Source organism: Nicotiana tabacum, chromosome 7 (genome assembly GCF_000715075.1).
Source record: "Nicotiana tabacum cultivar K326 chromosome 7, ASM71507v2, whole genome shotgun sequence".
Taxonomy (NCBI): domain Eukaryota; kingdom Viridiplantae; phylum Streptophyta; class Magnoliopsida; order Solanales; family Solanaceae; genus Nicotiana; species Nicotiana tabacum.
The window spans coordinates 126,961,352-126,974,261 of record NC_134086.1 but is presented as its reverse complement, the minus strand read 5'-3'; the positions used below and the strand labels follow the sequence as shown (position 1 = coordinate 126,974,261).

At 33.5% G+C, this 12,910-nt stretch overlaps 2 protein-coding genes across 3 annotated transcripts; both read left to right on the top strand.

Annotated features, from left to right (window-relative positions):
* Positions 1 to 3,527: 3,527 nt before the first annotated feature.
* On the top strand, positions 3,528 to 6,878 carry LOC107765090 (pentatricopeptide repeat-containing protein At4g01990, mitochondrial-like). Of its 2 annotated transcripts, none has more exons than XM_016583696.2 (2): positions 3,528 to 3,845; positions 5,251 to 6,878. In XM_016583696.2, the coding sequence occupies exons 1-2, from the start codon at positions 3,600 to 3,602 to the stop codon at positions 6,403 to 6,405; spliced, it is 1,401 nt and encodes a 466-aa protein (XP_016439182.1). In that variant the 5' UTR covers positions 3,528 to 3,599; the 3' UTR covers positions 6,406 to 6,878. The 2 variants fall into 2 exon arrangements, with proteins under 2 accessions (XP_016439182.1, XP_016439181.1); XM_016583695.2 differs by having other exon boundaries at positions 3,531 to 3,908.
* Positions 6,879 to 10,623: 3,745 nt separating this feature from the next.
* On the top strand, positions 10,624 to 11,654 carry LOC142162276 (zinc finger BED domain-containing protein DAYSLEEPER-like). Its single transcript, XM_075218609.1, has 3 exons — positions 10,624 to 11,043; positions 11,242 to 11,524; positions 11,623 to 11,654. Exons 1-3 carry the CDS (start codon positions 10,624 to 10,626, stop codon positions 11,652 to 11,654), a joined length of 735 nt encoding a protein of 244 aa, XP_075074710.1.
* Positions 11,655 to 12,910: the final 1,256 nt, after the last annotated feature.

Here is a 12,910-nt window from a genome sequence, read left to right as displayed (position 1 = left end):
ATGTAAAATGTAAAATATGTAATGAAGTTTATAAACACGAGCCCGGTAAGAATGGGGGAACGGGTCAACTTCGTAGGCACATGGAAGAAATTCATCCTATTGATTGGGGAGTAAGCGATGAAGCTGGGCAACCAAAACTTAACCCGGTCACTAGGCGGTTAATGGGTAAATACGATATTAAAAAAGATCGAGAAGAATTAGCTAAAATGATTGTTTTAGGTTGTTTACCTTTTAGTTTTGCTTCTTCACCATATCTTGTTACTTATATTCAAAGAATTTATAACCCTATGTTTAAAGGTATTCCTAGAAGTACTTGTAGATCTGATATCTTTAGGCTTTATGGACAATATCAGACATATATACGTTATTTGTTCGCTAGTCTTTCTTGTAAAGTTTCTCTTACTTCTGATATTGGTCATGCTGTAAATGGAAATGATTATTTAACTGTTACATGCCATTGGATAGATGATAATTTTTGTATGCAAAAACGTATTATTGCTTTTAAATATGATGAAGATCAAAGTCATACCGGTGCATTTATAAGTGCTACTATCCATGAAGTTGCTTTATTTTATAATCTTTCTGAAAAAGTGTTGTGTATGTCATTTGATAATGCTTCTAACAACACTTCTGCTATTACATTACTAAAATTGCATCTACGCCCACCACTTCCTGAAATATTTTATATTAGATGTGCATGTCATATTTATAACTTGATTGTGAAGAGTGGCCTTGACTTATTTCACAATGATATCACTTTAGTTAGAAGAGCTGTTGGTGTAATTCAAGGAAATAATAGAAGTGCTAGATTAAATGCATTTAAGAAAAAATGTGTACACTATGGACTAAAACCAAGACTCATGCCTGAAGAAATAGTTACTAGGTGGAATTATACTTATTTGTTCCTAAGATGTTGTTATAAATATAGAATGCCTATAACTGAAGTTGCTAATTTTCATTGTACCGATCCTAACCGTCTGTTAACATCTAAAAATTGGGATGTCATTCATGATGTTGTACAATTTTTACAAAATTTTTGTGTGGCTACACTTGAGTTTTCTAGAGCTTATTATCCTACTATTGTAAATGGTTTAGTTCACATTGCTGAAATTTCTCTTTTACTACATAAGTTGAAGGCGAAAGAGGGATATACTAATGTTGTTGAAACCATGCTAGATAAGTTTAAAAAATATTTCTTCCCAATTCCTCCTATTTACCTAATTGGTGCTATTTTAAACCCTACTATCAAAATGATAAAGTGTCGCCAATTAATCAGTGCTTTATATACTTATATGGATATTGGACCAACTGAAACTCCTGATACTGAGACTTGTATTTCTGATCTGCACAAACATTTACAAATTTTGTATAATTATTATGCTAACATTATTGATGCTTCTTCGGTTGTAGATGCAAATATTCCTTCAAGTAATACTTCAACATTTGGAACAAATTTGGAAGATGATGATAATGTTCAAGATTATTTGATTTGGTCTACACTAGGAGAGCATCAACAAACCAGTAGCTGGAATATTGATGAACTCCAATTCTACTTGCAAAAGTCATCGGAGCCCCTCACAAAGGATTTTTTACCTCTGAGTTGGTGGAGGAGCAACACAAATCAGTTTCTTGTTCTTTCGGCCATGGCTCGAGACGTTCTAAATGTGCCTATTTCAACAGTCGCATCAGAGAGCGCATTTAGCCAAGCAAGACAACAGCTAGGAGATTCCCGTCATTCATTGGGCAGCAACGCTTTGGAAGTTCTAGTGTGCTTCAGAGATTGGATTAGATCAGAACAGCGAAATCAAAGGCGCGACGAGGTAGAACCAAGAAATTGGAGATATAATGGTTTATGGTACCGATTATAATACCGGAAACCAAGCACCTCACATTGACATGGAAGAGCTTACAAAGATGATGCAAAACATTTGATTTACTATTACTTTTTTTTTTAACAATTGTTGTAAACTTTTAATTTGCAAGTTCAAATATTTAAAAAATAAAAAAAGAACTTACAAATTCATTAGAAGTACTATATATTATTCAATAAAAATATCAAAGTTACTTAAATATTGTAAATTTTTTATATTGCATAATGTCTTATACTCTTATTCAATATTTTTTATATAGACTTATGCATTTATGTTAATATGTTTTATGTTTTAGACTTTTAGTTTGTTCTTTTAATTCTAACCCTTAAAAGTTCAATTCTAATCTTTAGTTTTAACCCTTAAAATTTTGAAAACACTTAAGTACTTAACTATCAATAACATTGAAAAAGAAAAATATAAGATAGTTAAAAATAATAATAAAAAAGCGAAAGCCCGACCCGTCCGAACCCGCTAGGCCCGAACCCGTACGGGCCCTACTTTCTATAATATAATATAAGATACATATTTTTTATTTTTTAATTTATTTTATTATGCTCAATAATATTTCAGAACAAATAATTTTTTATTTTAAAAAACAAAAAATACTTAAAAAAACAAAGAAATTTTAAATTTCTCAGTTTTTTATCATACGGTAATTTTTGTTTCATTTTAAAATATTTTAAAAACTCCAATTTGAATGGACAGTTTTTTTTAAATTTATTTTTTTATCATAAAATATTTTATTTTATTTTATTATTTTATAGATATTTACATTCACAAAAAATAACCAATAACTAATTATTAACTACTTATGTCATGTGACTTTTTTCTATGCTGCCACTTGGCTTAAGGAGAGGGTTTTTTCTTCTCCTTTTAATAATATATATAGATAGATATGGTAATTTTGTTTTATTTTAAAATATTTTAAAAACTCCAACTTGAAACTACTCTCTAGTTTGAATGGATAGTTTTTTTTTAAATTTCATTTTTTATTGTAAAATATTTTATTTTATTATTTTATAGATATTTTTTCATTCAAAAATAATAACCAATAACTAATTATTAACTAGTTATGCCATGTGACTTTTTTCTATGCTGCCACTTGACTTTAGGAGATGACTTTTTCCTTTCGTTTTAGTAATATATATAGAAGATTTGTAAAGCTCACAATTCTTATAAGTTACGGTTTTGTAGCCGCTTAAACTTCCGCCTGATTTTCATCTTAGTAAATAAACTTTCATTGTTCCCATTTAAATACTGTAACATATATATTTAAGAATTAATAAACCCTTGCATTACAAATTCATAATCGTAGCAATCCAATCAACAAAAGACCAATTTGACGTGTAGCATTTTGGTTGATCTTTTGGTGATCAGATTGTCAAGATTGTAAATTTATAATGCACTTACAAATGGATTCTTAATTCTCAAATATGTAAGTTGAGATATTTAAACGGAAAAGATAAACTGTTTATTTATTGGGATGGAAATCATATGCAAGTTTACTAGGCCGTTTTGCCTATAAGTTACAACTTATAATTTACTGATTGGTTACTTTTACGTGACTGTACTATAATTATGTCATTTTGGTTAATTTTTGTATTAGCTAGGTTAAAAGCTGCTAAATTCGTTCCCAAAACGACGTCGTACATTTGAAACTGAAACATTTCCTAAAACCCTAGTTAAACCCTCTCTGCTTCACTCACTGCAACTTAGAGTACCAGAAAAATGATGAACAGAGCTACCTGTTTGAGGCTTCTTCGATCAACGACGACGTGTCGCCGATGGTTCTCTACAGAAATGGAGGTGGCAGCGGCGACGGCGACGGTATCAACGCCGGCCATCACTCAAAACAACCGAAGAAATGCGGGTCGCCGGAGATTATCGGACCTTATGAACAGAGCAGACCCGAATAAAACCAAATTTACAGATGCTCTGAATAAATTGCATAACGAAGGGAAACCTTTAAGAAAGGTAGAGATTATTGACTGCCTTAGCCATCTCCGTAGAAGCAATAGGTTTGATCTTGCCCTTCAGGTATCTATTTTTCTTCTATTCATTTATCCATGTTTTTTTGTTATTATTCAAGCGAGCACACTACAGAAATGCTTATAACTTGTTTTAGATGGCTATTTTCAAGGGGGGTTCAAAATTTTTTTTTTGTATCTAGTGGGAATTGAACTCATGGCCTTATGTAGTTTTTGAACCCCCTTGATCACTAAACTACACTTTTGGATTGTGTTAAGGGGTTCAAAACTTAATATATAGAGGTAAAAAACAGATTTTGCCTTATATACCCTAAATCCGCCCCTGCGTGTGCACAGTTAAATACTGCCACATAAATTGGGACGGAAGGAGTAGTATTTATTGATTATATTATTAGTTCACTTTTGCATGGTAGCTTACTGGACTCTGCATCTCATGATAAAGTTCATATTTTCCCATGGAAATGCTAGTATTTGGTGGGTGAGTGAAAAATATTTTTCAAAAAAATGTTTATTACTCCAATGTCAGCAAATTGGATAGTGTTTTGATGAAAATTTTGGGTATTAAAGATTGGTAATAATGTCCAAGTGTTGTTCGGGGCAGGTGATATGAAGTAAGACAAAAGAGCTGGGAAAGTTGTAAAGAAAAATGACTTCCCCCATAAGCGAGAAAAGTCAACTAAATCCTTTTAATTTTCTCGTAACCACTCACAATTGAGAGTATGTGCTTAAATGGAGCAACATGGTTAGTAAGAATTCATATAGTCGATCCCAACTTGTTTAGGATTGAGTTGTAGTTGTTTGATTTTCTAGTAGCCAAACACCGAAAATGACTTATTAATTAAAAAAAATTTGGTCATGCCAAACACACTCAGTTGAGTTTTACGTGAACATTTAACACTAATAAGTGGACGCTTTTCTTATTTTTCACTGCTTTGATTTGTTTGAGATTCAGAGTGGAAAGACATGACCGTTTTACTGCTGTTAACATTCATCACACTTGCAATCAGTGAAGTCTCGAATAACTATGCTTGTTGGCTTATTGTTTCTTCCAAAAATATGAATACAATTGACATATTACAATGATCGATAAGGGAAGAGCAGCAATACTTATAAGCTATATGGCTTATGTGTCATTATCCGGACTTGAGTTGACGCATAAGCTATATTTGTATTATCCTTTTTTCAATTGGTGTCTCGATCTTGACCAGTTAATTGTGAATGCCTGTGCTTACATTGGGCAAACAGTTATACGATAATAACAGCAGAAGATTTGTTTGGTCAGTGTTAGTCCTATTTCTGAGACTTTGTCTGCTATATATATTACATTGACTGCTGCAATTCAAATTATTCTTGTTTGACAAGTTGCTATATCATTAAACTTCCAAATGCAGCTGTCTAAATGGATGGAAATCAGCAAAATTACGATCAGCGATGCCGACCGTGCAATACGGATAGACCTTCTGGCCAAGACAGAGGGCGCAGATTCAGCCGAAAAGTATTTTGACAGCCTGCAAGAATCTGAAAAAACTAGTAAAACCTATGGAGCAATTCTCTGGTGTTATTGCAGGCAGAAAAAGTTGGATAAAGCTTTGAAGCTTTTTGAGGAGATGAAAGAGCTCAATTTTGCATCTACCTTAAATTATAACAATGTGATATCTCTTTATTTAAGCAATGGCCAGCCTGAAAAAGTCCCTCCACTGGTTCAAGAAATGGAGCAGACAAATATTGCAGCTGATTTATATACCTATAATCAGTTGATGACCAGCTATGTTTCGGTAAAGGATATAGTATCAGTTGAGGATGTTCTTGATAAGATGGAAAAGAATCAGGTAAAGTTGGACTGGTTTACGTATGGAAACCTAGCTGGCATGTATATCAATACTGGCGACCTTGATAAGGCGAATGGTATTCTTCAAAAGATGGAGAAATTAGAAGATATAAATGACCGTGAGGCATTCCACACCCTAATCACGTTGTATCAAAAAACATCTAATTCATCAGGAGTCAATCATGCATGGGAATCATTGAAGTCCGTTGTTCCAACTCCCAGTAAGGTGAGCTATCTCATCGTGCTTGTGGCTTTATCCAAAGTAGGGGATTTGGAAAACCTTGAGAAGTGTTTTAGAGAATGGGACACAGGCTGTAGACATGAAATCAGAATTTCAAATGTGATGATAGAGTCCTACCTCAAAAGAAATATGATTGAAGAAGCAAATTCGGTTTATGAGAATGTGTTGAAACAAGGTGTTGAACCCAACTTAAGGACTTTTGGTGCATTCACAAATTACTATATAAAAAATACTCAGATAGATTTGGCTCTGAAGTATTTGGAGATGGGTGCCAGCAAAAAGGCAAATCCCGAGAAACGTTGTTGGTTCCCTGTGGATGAAACCATCAAGATGTTTCTAGCATACTTCGAGGATAATAATGACCCTGTCAGAGTTAAGACATTCTGCGAGATTATGAAGAAGATTAATCGTCTTGATTCCACTGTACATGACTCTCTTCTAAGCAAAAGCTCTGCAGCCTCTGAAGTGGAATTATGAACACCTTCATGGTTGAGAGGAAGGCATGAGAGTCTAAGCTCGAAGTTTCTCAACCCAGTACCAAGTTGTATGGAATCTCACAATTTCGGTCTACATTTAAATCCATCCATATAGCTATTTTTCATGCTCTTTACGCTTATCATTATATGCATTGAAGAATGATGTTGATTAGCCAAGAGAGTTATGTCAGCTCACTGATATTCCTCGCCCATTTTCAGTGTGAAAAATGGTTTTTATTTAAGTGAGATGAGATAACAGCGCAGCTGATTGAAAAATTAATAGTATTCCATCTTATCTGTTCCAGTTTTCTTTACCCTCTATAGATTTGATAGCTCAAAGTTATTTCTTTTTAGTCTTTCAACTTTGTATTATCTGGAAAAAGAGTGTAAATAACTTGTCATAGTTAGGCATGAAATTCTGGATCATCTATTAATTGTTCTTGAAATATCTGGAAGAAGGGATTGAATTTCAAATTATGGCCTTAGTTTAACAAGATGAGAAGTGAATGGAGAGCTCTTTCATGTTTTTTATCCTTGTTTTCTTACGAGGAACAACCTTGAACCGATGGTCTATCCGGAAATAACCTCTCTACCTTCTCAAGCTAGGGATAAGGCTGCAGATACTATATCTTCCCAGGCACCACTTGTGGGATTACACTGAATTTGTTATTGTCGTTGTTATAGCTGTTTTCTTACGAGGAACACTAATTGGATCTTGAATTCATCTGTCATTATGTGAAGTGTAGCCTAGAGATTGATTCCTATCCTTGGAAGGTTCCTTACTCGCACGCTTAACACAATGCAAAAACACAGAATTTCCACTGTAGGAAAGCACAAACGAGTTTTGGGTGCCTACTAATACCAGCGAAAGTAATCTCGCGCTTTGAGCATCTTTAGTCCGGGAAGTGGCATCTCGAAGCTCCAATACACGTTCAGCCATATCTTTTTGCCTATTTGTTAATGATTGTTCTTCCTGTAATAGCTTATAAGAAAACTTCTTCTTTCTTATGGACTCTGAATTTTGCATCACATTCACTTCAATCTACTTTGTTGGACGTTGCATTTTGGCTGCTTATGTCCTCTAAATTTTCCCTGGGTTTTGCATTTTGATTCTTACAACAATCTGGGTTGATGTTGCTCTTTCTGTAATCAGATGACTTGCTAGATACTTCACCCAAAGGGACTTAAATTCTTTGTGGACTTAATGGTTACATCTACAAAGAAATTATTACATCTACAAAGAAATTAGTAAAAGAATTTCAACACTATCAAGTCATCAAAAGATAATTACAGGCAGGGGTATATGTAACATACCAGCAAGGGGTTCATCCGAACCAAGTATTTTTATGTGGAACATAGATTTATATATGAAGTCTACTAAAATTTAAAATATTAAATCTGAATCCATAAATGTTAAAAGCAGAAAGAGTTCAGTGCTAAGAATCTTAGAGGTCGAATTTATTAATTTGAAACATTGAATGCATTCGTTTTTGACAATAAGTAACTGTCCATAACAAGTACGATTAATAACTTGGAAATGAGCCAGTAACCTCCTAAAACAAGTTAAAATTCACTGTGTAAGCCAAGTTCTTTTGCATCTTTTCAAGTTTGGTTGTCAACCTTCTCTTGAATGCATCATTTAATTGGCATTGCACTTTTGGTTCGTTGATTAAGCTTCCAGAAGGAATCCAAGCTTCATTGGGTTTTCAACATTAACGTTTTAACAAGGCTTGGGCAGTTTGGTTCAATGTCACTGTTAATTAATCTGGCATACTTACGTATTCCTTATTAAAACACTAGACAGCTTATTACATCTTTTATAAAAATAAAAAATAAAAATGACTAGGACAAGCGGACAATTTATCACGGTGATTGAGATCTTAGGCAATTTTTGGTTACTGAGGACTACAAAATGACTAGGGGTTTATTTCTGTAGCATTTAAAACTAGGGGTGTACAAACCAAACCGATAACCCGCACCAAACCGAAAATTCGAGTCAAACCGAAAAAAAACCCGACTAGTGGTTTGGTTTGACTCGGTTTGGTATTGAAAAATAAAACCCGACCACAATAGGGTTGGTTTGGTATTAACTAAAATAATCAAACCGAAACCAAACCAACCCGACATTACATGTATACATATTTTATATATTAGATAGATAAAAATATTTATTATAATGTAAGTTATAATTATTTCTTAATTTTTATTATAATTTCTTTATATAGCATAATATTTTAAATTGGTATTATAGCCCATGTAAATATTTGTTTTTGTTTGGCCCATAAAAGAATAATTGAGCCCAAACCAAAACCTAATCTTAAAAGCAGATAGATTATCCAAAAGGTGTTCTGAAACACATAAATAATTGAAATCATCTTGGCTCTTCTCCAAAGGCAAATAACCTACACATAATTGAAACACGCCTTTTTCTCTCATTTTACATGTTTTCTTTAGTTGCATACATATACCTTGCTTTTCTCCAATTAACTAAGATGTGGCAAGCTAGCTTCAAGTCCAAGTGGTTACATTGGTCCTTTATCAGAAGATCAAAGTAGAAGTAATGATACAGATATAAGGGAAACAAGTGAAAAAAGATGCTTAACTTCTCAAGAATGTTGTTCTAATACCTTTAATTCATCCTAGTTGGATTCTTTTATAACAGCCTTAATTTTACTTTAGCCCCAAATTTATGATTGGGGTGAATCTAAAAACTCATATTCTGGACCCTCCCTGCTTTATGCTTTCAATATAACACCCCCCACCCATATTAAAAAATGTAGAAAGATTAGACAGTGATCCTGTTATTGCCCCAGAAGTTTCGCAATCCAGCTAATTCTGAACAATCTAGCCTTCTGTTTATATTGCTTAGTCCATGACCTCTATAAATATATTGCACCTTCTTTGGCTTCACTTCAACATAAAATGACCTCTATAAATATAGTCCAGTGATCTGTCATTTGCTGTCACAATGTGAAGGTAAATTCCATGAGTTAAATAGTAACTGAATATGTTCTATTTGCAGGAACTCTTTCTAAAAATGGAAACTACAACTTTTGGAGCAGATGCTGAGGTGGTTGTCAATAATCCTTCGCCAGTGGCAGCTCAAAAACAAAGTGCGGACACTCCTCATCGAAGCACTCCTCCTAAGAAGCAAAAAAGAACGACTCCATCAGAAAAATCTAAATATAGGAATAGTGGCAGAGAGACGTCCGAGATTTGGAATCACTTCTCCAAATTTACTGCTAAAGGAGGTAAATGTAGGGCAAAATGTAATTATTGTCCTAAAACATTTGCTGCAGGTAGCAAGAATGGGACTACTACATTATGGTCGCATTTAACTTCTACATGTCACAAATCTCCCTTTAGAGCCATTGATAAGAGACAATAAACATTAAAACCTATCAAGGAAGGGTGGCTAGAAGGTGGTTCGGGTGCTACTGAAAGGGTAGTGTATAATGTGGATGACATTAGGAGGGCGATTGCCGAATTTGTAATTCTTGATGAGCAACCTTTTAGAGTTGTTGAAGGAGAAGGATTTAAGAAATTAATGGCTAAAGCCTTACCTAATTTCGAATTACCTTCTCGTGTAACTGTTGCTAGACATTGTTTGAGGATTTATCATGAAGAGAAGGAAAAAATTAAAAATCTTATTAAGAACCAATGCGTATGTCTCACTAGAGATACATGGATATCACTACAAAACTTAACTTATATGGTTGTTACTGCACATTGGATAGATGATTAATGGAATCTACAAAAGAAAATTTTGAACTTTTTTCCAACACCGGATCACAAAGGTGAGACTATTGCAAAGGGAATTGAAGCATGTTTATTTGGTTTGGGCATTGAGAACTTGTTTACAGTGACTTTGGATAATGCAAGTGCTAATGATGCTGCCATTAAGCATTTGAAGTTGCGTATTGATGATTGGAAATGAGCAATACTTGGAAATGAGTTTTTGCATGTTAGATGCAATGCTCATATTTTGAACTTGATTGTAAAAGATGGGTTAGATGAACAAATTGAGCCTATTACTCGTGTAAGAAATGCGGTAAAATATGTTAGGTCTTCTCCTTCAAGGTTTGCTTCTTTCAAGTCATTTGTTGAGAAAGCTAAGATAGATACTCATGGTCTTGTAAGTCTTGATGTTGAAACAAGATGAAATTCCACATATACAATGTTAGATACAACTCTAAAATTTCAAAAAGCCTTTACAAAAATGTATGTGGATGACCATAAATATCAAAAGTATTGTCGAGAAATAAGCGCTTTAAGAGGAAATCCATTTGCAGACGACTGGAAGAATGTGAAAGCTTTTATCAAGTTTCTTAACATTTTCTATCAGACAACTTTAAAATTTTCAGGCAGTTTATATGCTACTTCCAACTCTTTCTTCCAAGAATTTTTCAATCATCGAAATGCTATTATAAAGCATACCAAAAGCGATGATCGTACTTTGAATGATATGGCAGGAAGAATGAAAAGTAAGCTTGAGAAATATTGGGGTAAGTTTGAGGATATGAATATGTTATTGCTTGTTGCTGTTGTGTTAGATCCTAGATACAAGATGAAGTATGTGAACTTCATTCTTACTGATGCATTTGGTTCTTTGTTGGGAAGATTGAAGTCCGAAGATGTGGTAAACATTTTAACTCGCTTGTATAATAACTACAATGATTCTTTTTTTTGAGGCTTCTAGTGACAATATTGGAGGCGATACTAGTATGAGTGAAGTTGGTGATTTGTTGCAATCCAAGTGGGAGAAACTTTTGGAAGATGAGGGAAATATTAAAAAAAATTCAATCTTGAGATATATTTGATGGATGATGTGGTGAAGATCAAGGATTTTAATATCTTGGCATGGTGGAAAGTTTCATCTAGTAAATATACAATTGTTTCAAAGATTGCAAGGGGTGTTCTTTCTATTCCTATTTCTACTGTTGCATCGGAGTCTGCTTTTAGTACAAGTGGTCGAATTTTATATTTTTATAGGAGTTATTTATCACCAAAAACAGTGGAAGCACTTATTTGTACTCAACAATGGATACGATCGCCTTCCAAGGAATATAAGTTTGAAGACATGTTAGAGGAAGTCCAGAAAATTGAGCAAATTGAAGAAGGTAATAATTTATATTCAATTGTTAATGAGTATAGTTATTTTTTTTTGATATTAATTAATATTTAAATATGTTAATTGTTTCTTCTTCTTCTTTTCCAGAATATGTAGACTCACCTTTGAGGATTGATTAGAAGGATGATTAACTACAATTTGCTTCATGACTATTTTTGGAAGTGAGGTCATTATGCCTTTACAAGTATTTTGGAAACATGCTCCTCTGGTTGTAATATCTACTAAGATGCCCAACTTCTTATAGTTTAATATATTCTCTTTTTGTTTATCTTTAGGACTTTTTGAGTGTAATGTCTACTCTTAAAAAGTTGGTGATAATTCTTATGTAGAGTGCAATATGATATGCAGTTTATATTTTTGGTGATAATTTCCTCATTCTGCCTACTTCCTAATGGCCAGATATTGTTTAAATCTAATTCAATTTTTCTCTTGACTTAGTAGAACTGATATGGAAATGTATGGAGTTGTAGCCTTCAGGAATAGTTCATTGGCTTGTTAATATTAGAACACAGTGTGTTGATATATCAACATCCAATACCTGATATATAGTATTTTTCTAATATTTACTGGAAAAAAAACATCTGCATTGTGTACGGAGTAATTTTTCCTTAACACCTATTGCCATTCATTGTTTGGTTAACACAATAGCCACCATGGTTGTCATTCAAGTAGACCTGTTGTACTCAAGCAACATGTTACAACATGCTTATTCAAGAAAATGCCCCGTATAAGATTGATCCTGACCCCACAAGGTGTTATTGTCATGATCCTTCTTTGATGTATAATTTTAGACTTTTATATTTGCATGGTCCTCCTGTTCTTTTTTGTACTCCAAGATAGCTGCAGGAATTTATTAGAATTTTATGATGGAAGCTATATATAGTTTGGAGCACAAGTTTATCGGAACGAAAAATCCAAAAAACCCGAGAAAACCCGTTATTGAAAAACCTGACTTTTGTTGGTTTGGTTTGATCTATAGATTTAAAAACTCGATATAATTGGTTTGGTTTGATAATTGCAAAATCCGAACCAACCCGACCTATGTACACCCCTATTTAAAACTAATACTCCTAGTACAACTTGGGATGGTTGATCAATCAATGGATATTTTCATTCGTTTACATATTATTCTTGGAGATATTGGGTAGCCTAATGCTTTTCAGTTTGTTGTGGAATTGCGTTATAATCAAATACAATTAAAAGAATCTTTTTTTGCAGTTAAAATCTCATATGGATAATGATAATTTGATTAATGCTAATGAGATTACTGTATAGCTAATCTGTTCTCTATATAAAATCTAGCTATGATACTCTTTCTGTCTTGCCTCTTGCGCAGTGGCGGAGCCACATTTTCACCAAGGAGTATCAAAATATA

Excerpts from the sequence above, each read along its gene's own strand:
- LOC107765090 (XM_016583695.2), top strand. The coding sequence starts at position 3,600 with ATGATGAACAGAGCTACCTGTTTGAGGCTTCTTCGATCAACGACGACG. Across the intron at positions 3,909-5,250 it reads GGTTTGATCTTGCCCTTCAG|CTGTCTAAATGGATGGAAAT; the intron begins GTATCTATTTTT and ends TTCCAAATGCAG.
- LOC142162276 (XM_075218609.1), top strand. The coding sequence starts at position 10,624 with ATGTATGTGGATGACCATAAATATCAAAAGTATTGTCGAGAAATAAGC. Across the intron at positions 11,044-11,241 it reads GATTGAAGTCCGAAGATGTG|ATCAAGGATTTTAATATCTT; the intron begins GTAAACATTTTA and ends GATGTGGTGAAG. Across the intron at positions 11,525-11,622 it reads AATTGAGCAAATTGAAGAAG|AATATGTAGACTCACCTTTG; the intron begins GTAATAATTTAT and ends CTTCTTTTCCAG.